Source organism: Falco biarmicus, chromosome 11, assembly GCF_023638135.1.
Source record: "Falco biarmicus isolate bFalBia1 chromosome 11, bFalBia1.pri, whole genome shotgun sequence".
In the NCBI taxonomy this organism is placed as follows: domain Eukaryota; kingdom Metazoa; phylum Chordata; class Aves; order Falconiformes; family Falconidae; genus Falco; species Falco biarmicus.
The window spans coordinates 27,841,131-27,858,671 of record NC_079298.1 but is presented as its reverse complement, the minus strand read 5'-3'; the positions used below and the strand labels follow the sequence as shown (position 1 = coordinate 27,858,671).

The 17,541-nt window shown below is 40.5% G+C and overlaps 1 protein-coding gene and 1 long non-coding RNA gene across 2 annotated transcripts in view; one reads left to right on the top strand and one right to left on the bottom strand.

Annotated features, from left to right (window-relative positions):
- Positions 1-12,763, bottom strand: part of LOC130157119 (uncharacterized) — a 52,699-nt gene extending 39,936 nt beyond the window's left edge. Inside the window, exons 1-2 of the long non-coding RNA XR_008824701.1 lie at positions 12,627-12,763; positions 3,315-3,418 (exon numbers count right to left, since the gene is read on the bottom strand). This is a non-coding gene — a long non-coding RNA (uncharacterized LOC130157119). The remainder of the gene's footprint in view (positions 1-3,314; positions 3,419-12,626) is intronic.
- Positions 12,764-13,859: 1,096 nt separating this feature from the next.
- On the top strand, positions 13,860-17,541 carry RGS1 (regulator of G protein signaling 1). The gene is made up of 5 exons (XM_056356286.1): positions 13,860-14,079; positions 14,459-14,542; positions 15,184-15,245; positions 15,804-15,967; positions 16,658-17,541. Exons 1-5 carry the CDS (start codon positions 13,976-13,978, stop codon positions 16,841-16,843), a joined length of 600 nt encoding a protein of 199 aa, XP_056212261.1. The 5' UTR covers positions 13,860-13,975; the 3' UTR covers positions 16,844-17,541.

Below are 17,541 nucleotides of genomic sequence, written 5' to 3'. Positions count from 1 at the left end.
GGCAAGTTCTGCTTTGGGACAGTACTGGCCTGGCTTTGTTATTTTCATGGAAAGCTTCTGTGAACACAAGGAAATGTCAAGCTAAACTCTGCTATCAAGTTTAGGGAGAAAATGAATGCAACAGCTTCTTCCTCATCTCACTAAAGCCTACTGACCTGAGAAAGTACAGGGCTCGGACTCATTCCACAGCACAGCTGCAGGTTGTATGGGAAAAGTGCCCTCTCACCCTTTTTATTCCTTTATTCTTTCTTTCTTTCTTACCTCCTTTGTTCCAGTCACCTGCTACCGTGACCCCAGGCACAGGCCTGCATCCTGCCACCTTGAAGTTCACATGCAGTAATAACACAATAAAAAGGCTGAGCTGAACAGTCGCTCTGGCACTGACAGAGATGCTTCACACAAAGAATGAAAGATGAAAAGCAAGAGTTAATGACCATAAGGGGGAAAAAAATCCAGATAAATTACAGGTCCAGGGTGATACATACATATTTTTTTTTAGATAATTAGGTTATTTGCTTGTTTGTCTTAGCATTAGCCCTCACTTCATTTCTTGAAAATGCACAAAGCAGATACAGCACTCAGTTGTCTTGTGGCTGTCTTCAGAGAAGAAATCCTTAAACAGATTCTTTTAGATTGCAAGTGCTCTCACTTCTTTATGAACACAAAGTATAATAAAAGTTAGGCAAAAAGGAAACAGGTGTGAGTGTGAGCCAGTGAAAGCAAGAAAGCAAAATTCACTAAAATGACATTTACAGAAATAGCAGAATAGTCTGAAAACGTGTCTGGTCTCGAACAGAGCCTGTCAACTGATAGATCAGGTAAACAGCATCCTCACTTGATAATACAACCGTAAGCTTTGTAAAACATAAATTCCGTGTGTTGTAATGTTTTGAGGTCGGTGATAGTCTCTTGGGTTCAGAGATCATATTTTTCCAGTTGTTCTGCTCTGTGACTGGAAACCACATGCAGCCTTGGGCTCTGTTGTACTGCAGCTCCCTAATATTTGGAGTGTTCCATAGCAACACACAGTGAGACTAAACCAGATGACAAGTGAAAGTGGTGCTGGTTATTCAATGGACGTAAGAGGAATCCAAGAGGTTGGCTTGTAAAAAACAAATCTCACTACAATAGGAAACTGAAACAAGTTAAAAAAAGAGAACAGTATGCAAAGAGTATTCTGAACTTCAAACGACGCAAGTAAATGTTGGTAGGTCTCTCTCTTCTATTATGACCTGACTTTGGAGGTTGATTTGCATGAAACATGAGCGTACAGTAAGGATGCATTAACCTTTAATCAAGGCTCACTGTAGCTTTCCGTTTAGTATATTCTCCTTATACCATCCTTGATGGCCAAAGTTAGAGCAGCCATGTCCAACAATGTCATTTTACATATTCCGCCCCCCCCCCCCCCAGCAGTAATAAGACATCCTTACTTTGTAATTTTCAGAGCAGCAGTGTTCGTTTTTGTGAGGAAGAATCTGCCCCATTCAAGATCCTAAGCAAAATGTAACCAAGCAAAATCATTACAATGGGAAAAGTTTTCCCATGAGAATCAATTAAAAAAAATTATTCATAACCAATAATCAGCTGAAAAATAAGTGCATGACGCGGCAATTCACTAGAGGAAGTACTACATAAAGTAGGAAAATACCTGCCATTTTCCAATGACAGGATAAATTTGATCAATAATCCACTATATCTGTGTCCTTCTAGTGCAGGTGAATACTGTTATTTATATTATTCAGCTCAGCAGTTAGCATTCTTATTTCCTGAATTGTTGTCTTTACTTATTTTGGTCTGTAATGGGTTTGCATGGCAAGGTTTTGGTAGCATGGGGGCTACAGAGGTGGCATCTGTGGGAAGATGCCAGAAGCTTTGCCCATGCCCAATGGAGCTGATGCCAGCCAGCTCTGAGACAGACCCACTGCTGGCCAGGGCCGAGTAATCAGCGATGGTGTGCCTCTTGGATAGCATGTTAAGAAGGAAATAAAAAAAAAAAATTAAAAACCTGCACCAGCAAGAGAGGAGTGAGACTATGTGAGAGCCACAGCCCTGCAGCCCCCCAGGGCAGGGCAGGAGGAGGCAGGAGCAGCTCCAGGTGAGAGCAGAGATTCCCCTGCAGCCCATGGGAAGCCCGTGGTGAGGCAGGCTGTGCCACCAGCCCGTGGAGCCCAGAGGAGCAGACGGCACCTGCAGCCCTGCCGGGGCAGGGGGTGCCCGAAGGAGCCGTGACCTGTGGGCAGCCCGTGCTGGGGCAGGTTGGCTGGCAGCGCTTGGGACCCCATGGGAGGGACCCACACTGGAGCGGCACGTGAGGAACCACAGCCCATGGGAAGGACTCATGTTAGGTTTGTGGAGAACTGTCTTCCACGGGAGGGACCCCACGCTGGGGCAAGGGAAGCGTGAGGAGGAAGGAGCAGCAGAGGTGGCGTGTGATGGTTGTAAATAGTTGGAGTGGGCTATTCTGCAGTTTTCAGAAAAACAAATATAGCAAGGGTTAGCATTTCAAGAGCCTTAACAAACATGAAAAAATGAGAAAGTCATACTTCAAGATCTAAGTCACCTTCCATTTCCTTCACTTGCTATGGATATTCCTACATTAACTGAATGTATGGTAAAACTGAAGAGTGTAATCAGATTCTACACAATTCTAAGAAAATTACACCTGTGTTTCTATGCAGAATAACAATCTGTTATATTACTGTTTTATTTTCTATTTGTAATACCAATATTAGGTTTGGTGCTTCTGTCTGCACTGAGCACAACATGTTTCAATACATCACTTGAGTGTTAAACATGACAGCCAAAGTTTAAATGAAAAACAAGAATAAACTGTGTTTGAGAAGACTTGGAAGTTGCAAAACTGTTTTTAAGTAATACTAATACTAAACATAGGTAAAGAACTACAAATGTTTCCTAGCAGCTATGTTTTCATCAGATCTGCTGCAAACATTCTGATGTTATATATCATGTATGGAAAGAAAAGAAGCATTCTGCTCTTTCATGGAAAGGGATATTAGAGATAACAAAGTTATATATACACATACATATCTACATGTGTTTCTACAAGTATCTTACACTCTTAAGACTGAAAAGATGAAAAGTCTGCTTTCAGAGTAACTCAGACCAGCATTAAAAAACTCAGCAGTTAACAGCAAAACTGGTATCGTCTTGAAACTCAGCAGGTTCTGTTTCCTGCTGCTTATATGAAACCTTCCCTCCAGATGTGGTTATCTTGGTTTGCACACTGAATTTTCATGTGTTCAAATTAATTTCAAAGTTAAAAGGAAATGGTCATATGTATTAAAACTCACCTGGTTTACAGTACTGCAGTACTGACACTTACAGCACACAGCAGATGGGGAATTCCAGACCTGCCAGCGTATAACCACACTGCAGAAACGGCAGCTTTAGTCCTCTATGGAAGTCACAGAAACAAGAAATAATTAGTTTTCACCGCCGGTGGGGAACTGGTGGGACATGGTAGTAACTTTGTGTTTTAATAATGACACATATTAGGAAAATCCATTCTAAGGGTGTGACAGCTCCTCTTTTGAACAGAGATTATATACAGCACTTGTATCAGCCAAGGTCTGTAGACTTCCAGGTAGATAATTAAAGAACAACTGTACAGTGGCTTTGAATGATGAAGGGCCATCTTTCTACGTCCTGTAATTTAGATGTGAGTTACAGTCATTTCCCACACACTTTAGAGAGCAGACACGTGTAGGGACCCAAAGAGGCAGATACGCATTTTAGTAAAACCATGGGCACCTACATAAGCTCCGTTCCTCACTCTGCAAGAAGAAGGTATGTGAAGGATTAGGCTGTTTTTAATCAAACTCATGCACCAAAGACTTTGCTAAGCATCCACACTGGCATCCTGAACAATGCACACCTGAACCAAGCACAGTCACTATAATGTGGGTGAATACACTCAGGAGGATTTGTCTTGTCAAATATAAACCCACCTGTTTGTTACAGAGAACTTGTTTTAACTAAAAAGTATACAATCAAAGAGGAGCTCAGATTTCAAAGAAACATAGTTGACTTTCATTTTAATAATGGCCTTGCCCACATTCTTCCCAGGAACGGTGTGCTAACTGCTGGTAGCTGGATTTCCCCAAACGCACAGAGCAGTTCACAAGTAGCAGCCATTCTAGTAAAGAAATTTCATAGAATCCTAGAATGGTTTGGGTTGGAAGGGACCTTTAAAGGACACCTAGTTCAACTCCCCTGCAATGAGCAGGGACATCTTCGACTAGATCAGACTGCTCAGAGCCCCCATCCAACCTGACTTTGAATGCTTCCAGGGATGGGACATCTACAGCCTCTCTGGACAACCTGGCCCAGTGTTTCACCACCCTCATTGCAAAAAATCTTCTCTTTATATCTAGTCTGAACCTCTACTTTTTTAGTTTAAAACCATTACTCCTTGTCTTATCACTGCAGACCCTGCTAAAAATTCTGTCCTCATTTTTCTTATAAGTCCCATTTAAGTACTGAAAGACCATAATAAGGTCTCTCCAGAGCCTTCTCTTCTCCAGACTGAACAACATCAACTCTCCCAGCCTGTCCTCACAGGAGAGATGCTCCAGCCCTCTGACCATTTTTGTGGCCATCTTCTGGATCCACTTTCCTGTACTGGGGATCCCAGAGTTGGATGCAGTTCACCAGGTGGGGTCTCTCCAGAACAGAATAGAGGGGCAGAATCACCTCCCTTGACCTGCTGGCCAAATTCCTTTTGATGGAGCCCAGGGTACGGTTGGCTCTCTGGGCTACAAGCGCATTTTCCCACCTCATGTCCAGCTTTTTATCCACCAGTACCCTAGAGTCCTTCTCAGCAGGGCTGCTCTCAATACCTTCATCCCCCAGCCAGTACTGATACCAGGGGTTGCCCTGACCTAGCTGCAGGACCTTGCACTTCACCTTGTCGAACTGCATGAGGTTCATGTGGGCCCACTGCTCAAGCTTGCCCAGGCCCCTCTGAATGGCATCCTGTCCCTCAGGCATGGCAAGTACACACTCAGCTTGGCATCATCTGCAGACTTGGTGAGGATGTAATTGATCCCACCATCTGTCATTGATGAAGGTACTAAATAGTCCTAGTCCCAACACAGACCCCAGAGGGACACCAGTCATGACTGATCCCTTCCTGGTCATTGAGCTGTTGACTGCTACTCTCTGGATGCTATTCATTACAGGCTTCTTTGTCATTAAACTAAACTGACACTAATCACCCTGCTACCCAGCCAAAACCCTTCCCCAGACTAAATCATAGCTTCCTAGCATTTGCATTTTCCAGGCTTGGCTTCATCTTCCTCAAGCATCTGGAGGGTCTCCAGACCCACAGATCCCCCTCCTCCTCCTTCTTTCATCATCCTCCCTCAGTGCTTCCTTTGCAGCTCCTATGCATGCAGCAGCAGCTATTTCAATAGTGGCAGCACATCAGCTCTTTCCCAGCCAGCCCAAGCTCTGCAGGGATGAGTGTGCAAAGTCCTAAGGCACTGCAGCAGATTTTGTTTCACTGCCATCAGCAACAGGACTGGCTTTGTCTTAGAGGTTGAATGGATTGAGGGAGACAGCATGGTTGGCAGGAAATATCCTTGAGGATCAGCGAAATCAAAGATTCAGCTGTACTATCAGGATATGTCAGGTGCAAGTCATATAGAAAGGCAGGGAGGTAGACTAATAGGACTGATGGGGTTTGTCCCTGTGGTACAGCTTGTAAAGTGTGATGTTCCTATATAAAAGAGCCAGTATGAAAAGTATGAGGATACTCAAGTGTTTCTTTTGCAGACATTCCATACCTGATAATTCAAAGTCAACAGCAGGTGAGATTCAAAGTAAATGACAGGAAATGGAACTGAACTGTTCTTCTTCCCTGGTTCATCACAAACAGAGCTAGTTCCAAGAGAACATCACAGAAAATATCTAGCTTTTAAATCTTTATATATTATATTGAGACTACACAGCTATCTACAGTTTCCCCATTTCTTGAAGTAACCTTCTGCTACCTCATCTGTGTACTAGGTAAGTATTTTCAGAGGGAGGTGGAGGAAACGGTAATTTGAATGATGTGCTTTCGGTATGCAGTTCTCATTCAAAAAAGCCAAACTGGAAACCTGAATTAATTTCTACAATTACCATTATTCCCTGAGCAAGGCTCTAACTGCATTAGACTTCTGTGGTGTGGCTTTCATTCATTAGTTCTAGATAGGATCTAGTTCTAACCAGGATCAGCTATGAGCTTAGACCAGGTTACTCAGAGCTTTATCCAGTCTGGACTGGAAGTACCTTCAAGGATGGAGATGGCCCAGCCCCCTAGGCAACCTGCCCCACTGCTCAGCTGCCCTTAAGGGGGAGAAAGACTTTCTGTATATTCCTGAACTGCTCCTGTGACAAGTTGCACCCATTGTCTCTCATCCTCCTACCATGCACTGTTGGGAGAGCCTGATTTCATCTTCTTGATAGCTCCCCTATATCCCTACACACCTGGACAATGTTTCTAAATTCCTCCTTTGCATCCCCTATAAGGATGCTTTCCAACAGCATCCCTACACACCTGGACAATGTTTTTAAATTCTTCCTTTGCAGCCTGTCTGTTCTTCCACCCTCTGTATGGTGCTTTTTGAATCTGAACTCTGTCGTGAGTTCCCTGCCTAGCCACGGTAGTCTCCTGATATTTCTTGTTTTCCTGAGCTTCAGAAGAGACCCTTCTTGTGCCAGAGTGGCTTCCAGGAACAAGGCAATCTTTGGATGAACCCATCTCTGTGAGGATTTTTTTGGTCAAAGTGAAAGCTGTATGTGAGCCTGCACTGATTTCAGCTAGGTAATTTATAACACCAAGTATAAAATAGACACTTAAACTGTTTGTAATTCTACAAAAGAGTCTTTACCAACATAACTCCACTTAATGCCTCTGTAATATTTTTCCTATTTAAAAGCGTCTGAAAATATTTTCAAAATAGAAACCAAGAGTTTTGGCTTGCTGTCTGTGTTTAATCAAACCATTTGTTATTTTGAAAGTGAAAGATACAGAATTTTTGCCATACATTGAAACAATAAGAAGGAAAAAGCATCTATTTTTTCCATTAAGATTAAATTAAAACTGAAGTCTGCAATTTCAAAAGCTAAACTTGTATTGTGCTCGCATATCACATTTCCATGTTGACAGTGAAAACACTCAGCAAACTCTGCTTCACACCCTGCTACCTCAGGCCCCATTCTCACATTTTTTTTTTGCTTAATAACACAAGCAGCACTGCACTAGTCCAGTGTATCAGTGTGCCACTGCATAAAAATGTGAGTAGGTAATCAGAAATGTGCGCATTTCCCACATAGTGCGTGATGAGCACATTTCCTGCGCTGCCAAACATCAGAGACAGGAAGCATCACCACCAGCACCCAAAAGTTACTGTACTGCATTTTTTTTTTCTCTCTCTCTTTTTTTTAAATCCAGGTGTCAGTCAGCATGGCTGAGAACTAAAAGTCCCCTGATTTCACAGAAACAAAACAGTTAATTTATTTCAGATGGAAAGCCCCAGAATGAAAAGGATCTGGTTTCTGATAAACTGCATGAGCTTAATTGCTCTAATTACAAAATAGTTGTAAGAAAAAGGAGAGTTACTAGGTATGTGTGTCTCAGATTGAAATGTGCTTTGCTATGATGAGGAAATATAATTGCTTGCAGTGACTCTATAGTATACGTGTCTATATAACTATATATAGCACAATAGTTAATGCTAACAACATTCATCATAAAATATTGTTAATATTCTTCTGTAAAGACAAATCATAGAAATTTAGAGGATGCCATAGAGAAAATAGTAACTGTAAGAACAACTTATATTTGGCAACTTTTTTTACAGGAGACTTCCAATAACTAGTGGTGACTTACAACAGCTGTGTGAAATAGCCAGAGAAGTTAGTAACGTGGCTAAGGTCACACAAGCTGGGAGCTCAGTGCCCATGGAAATGTCTGGAGGTTGAAACAAAGGAAAAACCTGTAGTAACCTCTTCAAAGAGGTAGAAGGCATACCACAATGGATGCAGCGAATGGACTGTATTTTAATCTCCATATAATTCATAAAACCAGGCAACACTTCACTTATATGGCCTCCACAGGGATTTCAAGACATCCTGCCATGTCTCCTCTTTGCTGTCATGGTAAAAAACGAAAAAATCCCACAAGGTCCTCTACAGAAGCTAGGAGAACCCCTAAAAAAAAATATCAAAAAATCCCCAGAAATATTTCAAGTATTCTGCAGATACTTTAGAAGCAGACAGGGCAATTTTGGACACAACTAGCAGTTCGCAGGAACATTTCTGTGAAGACATTTTACACTGAGGAAGTGAAAGAGCTGAAACAGAATTTAGGAAAGCTCTGGTCACTTGCTGTCCAGAATCAGATCTCTGGCTCTGTTCATGCATGAGCTGAAACACTGAGCTAAATACATCCCTATTGTTATGCTGCCCACAGAACAAATGCAACAAAATTTTTTCAAGTGGAAGATAGTTGCCCAAAGCTTAACTTGTGGCATTCCTTGGTTGGCATTAGGCTTCAGACATTTTCAAATATAAAAACCCTCCTGTATTTTGAGAAATCTGATGCCATTCAGGCTTGATTATGCCTTATTGGTTGCAAAAATAAAAACACCACTATATTAATTAGGAATAAAAGCTAACATTGGGAACATCTGAAAGTTCAAACCAAAGAAACACCTCTCAAAAAGCCTCCAATGCTCAGTTAAATCAGTCCAACACCAAGACCCCTAAAAACAGTAGCAAGATTTTAGTCTCAGTGGCTTCAGGATTTCATTCCAGAAAGCATTTGCTCATAGCAGAAGTTAGATCAAAAAGAAAATTAATTATGGATACCATCACTCCGTTATGAACTGACTGTATGATATTTGAGATTTTTTGTGTTGCAAAATATTATCCCTACTGCTCAAAAGCGCCCTCCCCCTTTTTTTTTTTTTGTAAAATGAACACCATTTTCTCTCGCATCAAAACTAGTTTCTATTTCCTTTAAGTGCCTCTTTTGCTTGAGGATGGATTATCAGTAGTTTATCTCTTTAGGTCACGTAAAAGACATAAGCATTTCAAAGAAATCACTTGTTTTCATCGTAAAGTCAAAGCTCAGCTACATGACCGGCAAGTGGATATCCTGCAACAGGGCAGCACTGCTTGTCTGGGCACTCCAGCCCAGCCCTCCAGCACAGCACAGATTTGGCCAGCTAATGCTGGAGAAGTGTATGATGGACAGCAAGAGTACAGTAAAGCTAAAAATTGTTCATATGTGGAAGCTAACAGCTTGCCTAAGCCAAAAAGTAGCATTTGGAAACAAAAATAGAGAATGAAGGAGTGTAAGGCCAGTCAACAGCAACCAGAAAGAAACCTAAAAGCAGAAGTCAGAAGAAGCAGCTTGAAACTGTTTACACCAGCAAGCGGGACTTAAAGACTTCATGGGACTTTTTATCCTCTTTGCTTTAACTAAACTTGTCCAGTGTGGTAATCTTGGAAATTCTCTCACATTTTTTCCGTCTCGCACTCTACCAAGTAGTCGCCAGAAAGAATGGAAAACAATGCATAGGAACAGGTTGAATACTAAGAAGTATTTGCAAGTTTCTTCTGTGTACATTCAGAAGTTAGATGAATCACTCATCACAAAGCTACAGGAATTCTGGAAAATGGTAAAAAGCAGGTGGTGATAGCCAGCTGTGCTACTGCTGCAAAAAAAAAAGTTCCTCTGTCCTTTTATTGGACAGAGTCCAATGAGACGATGCCAACCTAAGGACAAAAAGGGTTCTGTATCAAATGATGGGGTTATTCTAATAAACACTGAAACTGATAGGCTCAAATTACACTTTTTTTTTTTTAATTTCCTGTAATAATAATAGAAGAAAAGGAGACTAATAATTAAACAGAAAGGTATTTCAAGCAGCAATTAGCCACCATGATCTGCAGGAAATAGAGCAAGGTGTTACACAGGTAGGTTCAGGTGGTGAGAGATGAAGGAGACAGGTCTGTTACCAACCATCCCATGATGAAACTGAAAACCTCCAGCGAATCAGGACAGAAGTTATGTGAAAAGGTTTTCAGTGGGTCAGGACATAACTGTTCCTCATGGTATCATGTTAAATCTCACCAGAGCCTGGACTACGCTTCTGTCTACAGGAAACAAGGGTAGTGAAGCTGAATATGGATAAACACACAAGATTTTTAAGTATTATATTTCTAAAGTTAAGAATAAGTAGCCCTTTTGACACTACATATGTCATGTAAGGGCATTCAGAGCAATGGAATCATGCAAGCTGGAGGGGACCAACATCTAAGTCCATCTGTGGGAGCTAGTCCAACTCCTCCTCAAAGCAAGATCCTCTACAATAACCATATCCATAGTTAGCAGAATATTTTAATTTAGGAAATTCCACACAGGTGTTTCCCTGGTTTCCTGTGGTCTACAAAAGCAGAATGTAACTCAAGCAATAAAAGAAAATCTTGTCAGCCCTATTATTATATTTTCTCATTTTCCTCTCACTTTAACTGTACCCATACGTAAGTTTTGTAGACATTTTTCCCATTCTCAAAATGATGTAACTCGCTTTGGACTCAGGAAATAAAATCTTAAAGATGAGTAAGCCTGCATAGAAAGAGTGAATCAGAGTCAGTGAAATATTCCATCACAAGAAAAAAGAATGTCTTGAAGATCAGAGTCATTCAGAGGAAGAAAGTAATTGCTGGGGGGGGTGGGTGGGAATGTGAATAATAATCAAATCAAACTTCCATGTTGAGATATCTGCTACTGAATGCGGTAGGCTTTGGTCTTACAGCATTTAAGCAAGGCTTACAGGAGAGTGTGAGGATATTGTAGCTTTACACTGTCTTTATATGTCCTATGACCCTAAGCTAGAAGTTTAGGTGCCACACTTCTTTGTAGATATACATTGTTCATCTCTTCTCCAAATCAGATACTCATACTCCCACTTTTCTCTCTATTTTTGCCAATCTTACACAAATCTTTACACAAGTTGACAAATAGACCTGGTTTAGAGTGAGCCAGGGAGGCAGCACTGATTTCCTCTGCGCAGGGACAAAGAGCAGCAGTAGTAATCCAGAGACTGGGACTTACTGATTTGAAAGACTGGAGAGAACTCTCTGATGGCAGCTTAGAGGACCAGGACATAACACTGGTGTATTAAGAGCATTATAAATTCAGCATATGAGAACAGCAGAATGTAAGAATATCATCTAGTGCCAGGTGGTCGGCTTGGTAACCACAACTTTTTCCTCCTTTACAGTACAGTACTCCATATATTCATCCTGCCCTTTTGGCCGCCTTCAAGTCCAGTAGCACCAGGATTCTAAAAGCAAAGGCTACTACCTACCCCAACGTTATAATATCTTCTGAGGGCCTACATACAATCTTTCCACAAGTAGGCATTTTTCTTGACTGTACTTTACCTCACATCTATTCCAAACTTCCTCCAATCCATAGCAAACACAGCCCCCCCCCCCCAAAAAAAAAGATCTCCTGCATTTATTTCTGTTGATGTGTTACCATCAAGATATTCTTGAGTGCATTCAGTGCAACATTATCAAGAAAAGTAATATCATCTCCTAGTGATGTCCCAACAAGAATGTCAGAAGAAGAATAGGTTGTACAGAGATGAAGCTGGAAAAGACTTCAGACTCACAGAAGTTTGTCAGATATAAGACAAAATAATTCATGCAATATGCCAGAAACAAGCTTGGGGCCTCGCAGAGGCTTCATTTCAGAATCCTTTAAGATAGCGAGGCCAAAGCTCTCAGTGAAATGAATCTGTTGCATCCTACAGACTACACTGTTATCCTATAGTAACGTAACTGATCTCCTCTGGCAAATAAATTACCTGGAAAACAATTCAAATATTGTGTGGCAGCAGCATCGCCTTGATGTAAGTGACCAGGATACTGTTCTTTATTTACTCATGAGATATTTAACTGCAAGAAGGTGAAGTACAAAGTCCATGCAGTAGCACATGATAGTCCCTTTCTAAAAGAAGGTCCGAAGCAACACCTGTAATGTCCATTGGTATGCTTAACAAATCCCAAAGGTAGGTAGTAACTTCATTTTAAGTGGAGAACAGACGTTCCCTGTCTGGTAAACGACCTGCCAACAGCCTTATATTGATAATAGGCACAAACAAGCAAACCTTCCTGTTCTTCAGGGAAGTGCTTCTGGCTACTCCCTCTTTGACTCACAGAACCTAACTATTGGCTTACTTATACCTGCTTGTAAGTATAAGTTCAAGACATTGCCCCCTTTTTGCCTGAGACCACCGAGTACAGAGGGATGTGGTAGGGAACAGGGATTTTTCCCTTGATATAACTTTGGCCGTTGCCTTTTAACATTTAATTGGACCATTCTGAAAAGAGTTTGGACACAGCATCTCTGTAACCCTCCCAGTAATTCACTGAGGACAGCTACTAACTGAAGAAACAGGAGGCACTGTCAAAAAAAATCATGCTAGATATGAAAACAAATACCGTACTGATAACATCTCTTACTTCCTTTTTAGCCTTGTTCAGGGATGTTAAGAGCAGTTAGTAAATACCTCTGCCTTACAATGGTCAGTGTTTACCTGATAGCCTGGAGATAAATATTTCCTTGCAGGACAGCCTATGCAGACACATTTATGTCACTGCTCATGTGCAGAGGCTCAGTAGCCTCCTGTGGTTAAAACCACCCTGATGCAGACAGTCTGTCCTTGCGTGCACATCTGTCTGCAGGCAGCTTTCGGTCTCCCTGGGTCCTCTATATCACCACCCACTACGGAACTGTAGATACGCAAGCAAGTTCTCAGTTACCATGATCATATGCAGCCCTGTACAAATAATTCATGAGCTGTTTATAAGTAATCAAAGTTGTATGCATTATTTAATAAAACAAAATCATCAAGATGTCCCAGAAAAAAATCCAAACCAACAAATGAGCCGAAGTCAGGATGTCCAGGGACCAGATTAAGCACTTAAACCTCTAAATCATCAACACAGATAAATAGAGAGTAACAATTAATTATTCATCTTGCTTTGCACCCATGGTTTCTTCTTTGCAGTGGAACTCAAGTATGTATGAAGAACACATGGCTCCCTCAAACACGTAATGTTCATGTTGTCTTTACAAACAACAGCTCTTTAACTTTAATCAATCTTTGCACATCCCAAATCACTTAAAATTATGGAGGCATCACTGAACTATGGCAGTGTGCTTCCAAATAATCTGACTTTGAAAAATTAAACCAGATTAGATGAGTTCTCGCTGCTTCAAAGCCCTTTCCTATGAAAATCACTTCTAAATATTTTCACAGCACATGTCTAAACAAAACAGATGTCTCTGTCTAACACAGTATTCTAGTTTAAAGAGCAACTGGTGACTTGCAAATAGCTTGTTGCATATGGAACCTTAATAACACTGGCATATCTTAAGGCACTTTTTTGTAATATTCCATTGAGCCCATCTAATCAATAGTAAAGTACAAAATTTCAGAATGCAGGCATGTAGCAGGTGAACTTTGTCAAGACAAAACTGCAGTATTTTCAGCCCATTTGATAAAACCAAGCAATACTTCTGGTTTGAAAGTACCAATCAGAAAGGGACAAGAATTCAAAGTTCTAGAGGGGATTTTTTTTTTTTTTTTGGTAACACAGACATACACAGACACAGAAAACAAACCCACAGTAATTCAGTCTCATCTGGTTTAACCTCAACCACGAGACCCTGCTGTCTGTTTTCTTTCTCAAAGGACTCACGTCACTGTGCCCTGCAAAAAGGGAACTTCCACCATTTGTGGTGAGGATACATGATAAACAGCTCTGTTCACACCAACTAGCAGGGCTGCCTGCGTCAATAAAAGGCGGTAGCAGAGTCAGTGAACTGTCATTTGGTGCTTGGAGGATTATCGTTTCAAAAGTCGCTTCATGTTAAAGTAAGATGCCAGGATTTTTTTTCCCCCACAGCAACATGACTGAATTAAATGGAAAAGACGACTGCAAGCTGGCAGAAGGCAAAATCCATAAAAAGAAGCAAAAGGCTTTGTAAGTATATACATCTTAGTATAAACTCAAACGTATTAGAAGTGAACATAGCACTAGAATCTTGGAGATTAAGAATTAGCACCGTGTTTCAGGCTAAATGACTGTACAGCCTTCTCAAAGCCCAGGACTACAGCATCATTAAAAATGGCTTGCGCTGATGCACACCAATGAATTGATTCCCTTATCAGTCAGGAGTAGATTTCAGATACACTGGGAGCCTCAGTCTTTTCAAAAAAATTACTTGGATATGTAACTCCCCAGACTTCAGTCATAGGATGGAGCTGTCTGCCTCTGTTCAAAAGTTTTAAGAAATTTAAGTAGAATTGAAATGCAACTACAATTTTAATGGATTACAAAAATGTTTGTTCATTGGTTTCAGTGGTGCAGATCTCAAAAATTATCTGAAGTGCATGGTACCACGTATCGAATCTGGGATCAAGACTTCTAACTCCAGAAACTTCATGTAAGTACCAAGATACACTAAACTATAACAAAATATAACTATACTAGATAAGGATATGGTAAGCTATTTAGTTAATTTCTAAGCTACTTCTAGAGCAGTAAATACTATAACAATGCCTACAATTTCCAAAATGCAAAAGATGTAAAAAATAGGAAGTAGAAACTATTTGTGGACTTAAGGATTATTTTACATGATAAGTTTGCATCAAACAATGAGGGACAAGACACCTCCGTTAAATCTATTTTCTTCAGAGGGACATTATATCCATTCCCTAAAGATGTGCAAGAAATGGTGCTTCACACTCAAGTGAAGAGCAGGTGTATTACTATTCTTATTTCAGGAATATGGAAACAGAAGTACAGATACAAAATTAATGGTCAGAGTTACAGTAAAAGCTTTTCTTTCTGGCAACAGAATTCAGGATAACATCATAGCTCCTTGGTTTCCCGTCTCTCTAATGATTTTTCTCAATGTTGACTTGCCTCCAGGGTCTCAGATTATGTGAAAATCATAAATTTAATAAATACCTGGCACATATTCCTAGAACAGAATAACAAATTATGCAATCTGTCTCCTTTAAACATGCAAAAAACCCCACATGTTTTCTTGCCTAAAGCCTTTTTTTTTTCTTATCATCTTAGGCTTTCTGCAGAGGAAGTAATACAGTGGTCCCAGTCTTTGGAAAAGCTTTTGGCCAGCCAAAGTAAGTCTGTTACTCCAGGATGATTTTTTTCTTACTCTGTGGACAAACTCTTATCCGATTTTGCCAAACAGGCAAAGCCATAGCATTCTGCAAACACTGCCAGAGACTGACCAGTTGCATTTCAATTATTTACAGCTCCAGTGTAACAAGGCCACTGTTACAGTTTGTTAAAGTCTGGGTTTTTTCTTCCATTTCCTACTCCCAGTATAGTAAATAAACCTCAAATAGCTCCGCTCAGTGTTTTTTGACCAGTCTTCTGTCCTTTTATAACATACTGGTTTGATTTAGAATTTTCCCTCCACTTGTACCCTAATACAATGCACTGAGGGAGGACTAGAATCCATTCATGTATTTTGGTAGCCAGGGTCTAGATCTAAAAGCAGTGAACATAATTAGGAAAACTCCCATCACCCTTAATATTAGAGTATCTATGGTATGCTGAAGGAGGGAATAACAGTGTATTTTGGCAAGATTTTAATACAACTCTTGTTGATTATTTTATCCTCCCTGGTCACAAATATCATTGTATAAATGATGATGTGTTTGCGTTGGCTTTAGGTGGTCAAGGTGTCTTCCGGGAGTTCCTGAAGTCAGAGTTCAGCGAGGAAAACATTGAGTTCTGGTTGGCTTGTGAGGATTACAAGAAAACCAAGTCTGATCACTTACAAGGCAAAGCAGAGAGGATTTATGAGGAGTTTGTTCAGTCAGATGCTATTAAACAGGTACGTACAAAATTAGTATCTGTGTAGTGTTAGAGCGCAAGGATTCTGGAAAATCAGAAAATAGATGAGATGCTTACACGTTCATTCAGTTGCATGGGATGAAGCCACAGACACAGGGTTTTTACAAGTGTACTTGCATCATTATTGTCTTCAGCCACGAGAGTGGAGTCACACGACACAGGCCAGTACATGGGAGCACCACTAGCAGAAGCTCAGCAGAGGCACCAGCAGCTCAGCATACGTTGCTGTTCACCAAGCCAGCCCAGATGGAATTACTGCTGGTGTTTGGAATCAGATACTTAGAGCTTTGCTAGTAGGACAGCTGTGGAATATTTCTTGTTTTTTTAAAATACATTCTGGAGAATTAGAAGTAGTGTGTGTTGATCATATTTCAAACTGGAGACTCATTACACACAAGATTTATCCTAGGTTTTAATTGGAGTTTGTTCCTCTACTTACTCCATTATTGAGTTGTATTACCTCTGACTCCATAAGAAACCACATTTCTATAGTGAGCAACAATTTTTGTGCATAACTGGGATGTAAATGTTAAAATTATCTCATTTTGCAATTTTGATATTGGACTCACACTGAGTTTTAAGGCTGTGAATTTGTTCATTGACAAAGTGATAGATGTAGAAAGAGAGTACATTTTAAAGATGTCAATGGCATTTGTTTTTCACTTTCCAGATAAATATTGACTATCAGATGAGGGAAGCAACAGCCAAAAGGGCTCAAGACCCAACTCACACAAGTTTTGATGAAGCCCAGAAAACTGTGTACATCCTCATGGAAAGGGATTCATATCCCAGGTTTTTGAAATCCAAAGCCTACCTGAATCTTTTGAACCAGCTGCAAACCAACACCTCAAAATGAAGTGCTTGAGGCAGTGAAGAGCCAAGTAGACTCTGTGTCAAATATCCCGCGGAGAAATCCTTCAAGGTGGTTGGATCTTGGCAAGGAGTACCCTGGCCTTGGGAGGAGGGGTACAAGCAAGATGCAAACAGCTCCACAGCCAAGAGACCGCAGGATAGAAGCTGGCAAGACTGTTACAAGGGTGAGAGCAGCACAGGGAGAAAATCCTCTCTTCCCATATGTTATGGAGTCAAGACAGCATATGGATATTATTTATTGTTTGAACTATGCTGTGAACATTGAACCAAGTCTTAGATCCCAAAGAACTGTTGAATGTTAGGAAGTGCAAGACTAGCAAGCTAAGCGTTGGGGAAAGGTTACCAAGTTCAGAAGAACAAGGATGACTGGCAATTTTGTGCCTAACAAGAAAATGCCCAGATAAGACTGACTAATGGCTTTTTTTCTAGTCTGTGAAGTGTTAATAAGTGTGAGTGCAGTTCCATGATGCTATTGTGCTATGTAAATATATTATAAATTGTCATGTCTTAAAACTGATATTTTTTTAAGTTATATAAGAATTATATAAGCTGTATTTTACTAAGTCTGTATTCAACAGGCAGGTATGTAGCATCTTTTCTGTTTAATTTATTGCAAAACAATAAGCAACTCTTCAATTAAATTACTTAAAAATAAATTTTTGTGGTTATTTTACATTTTAA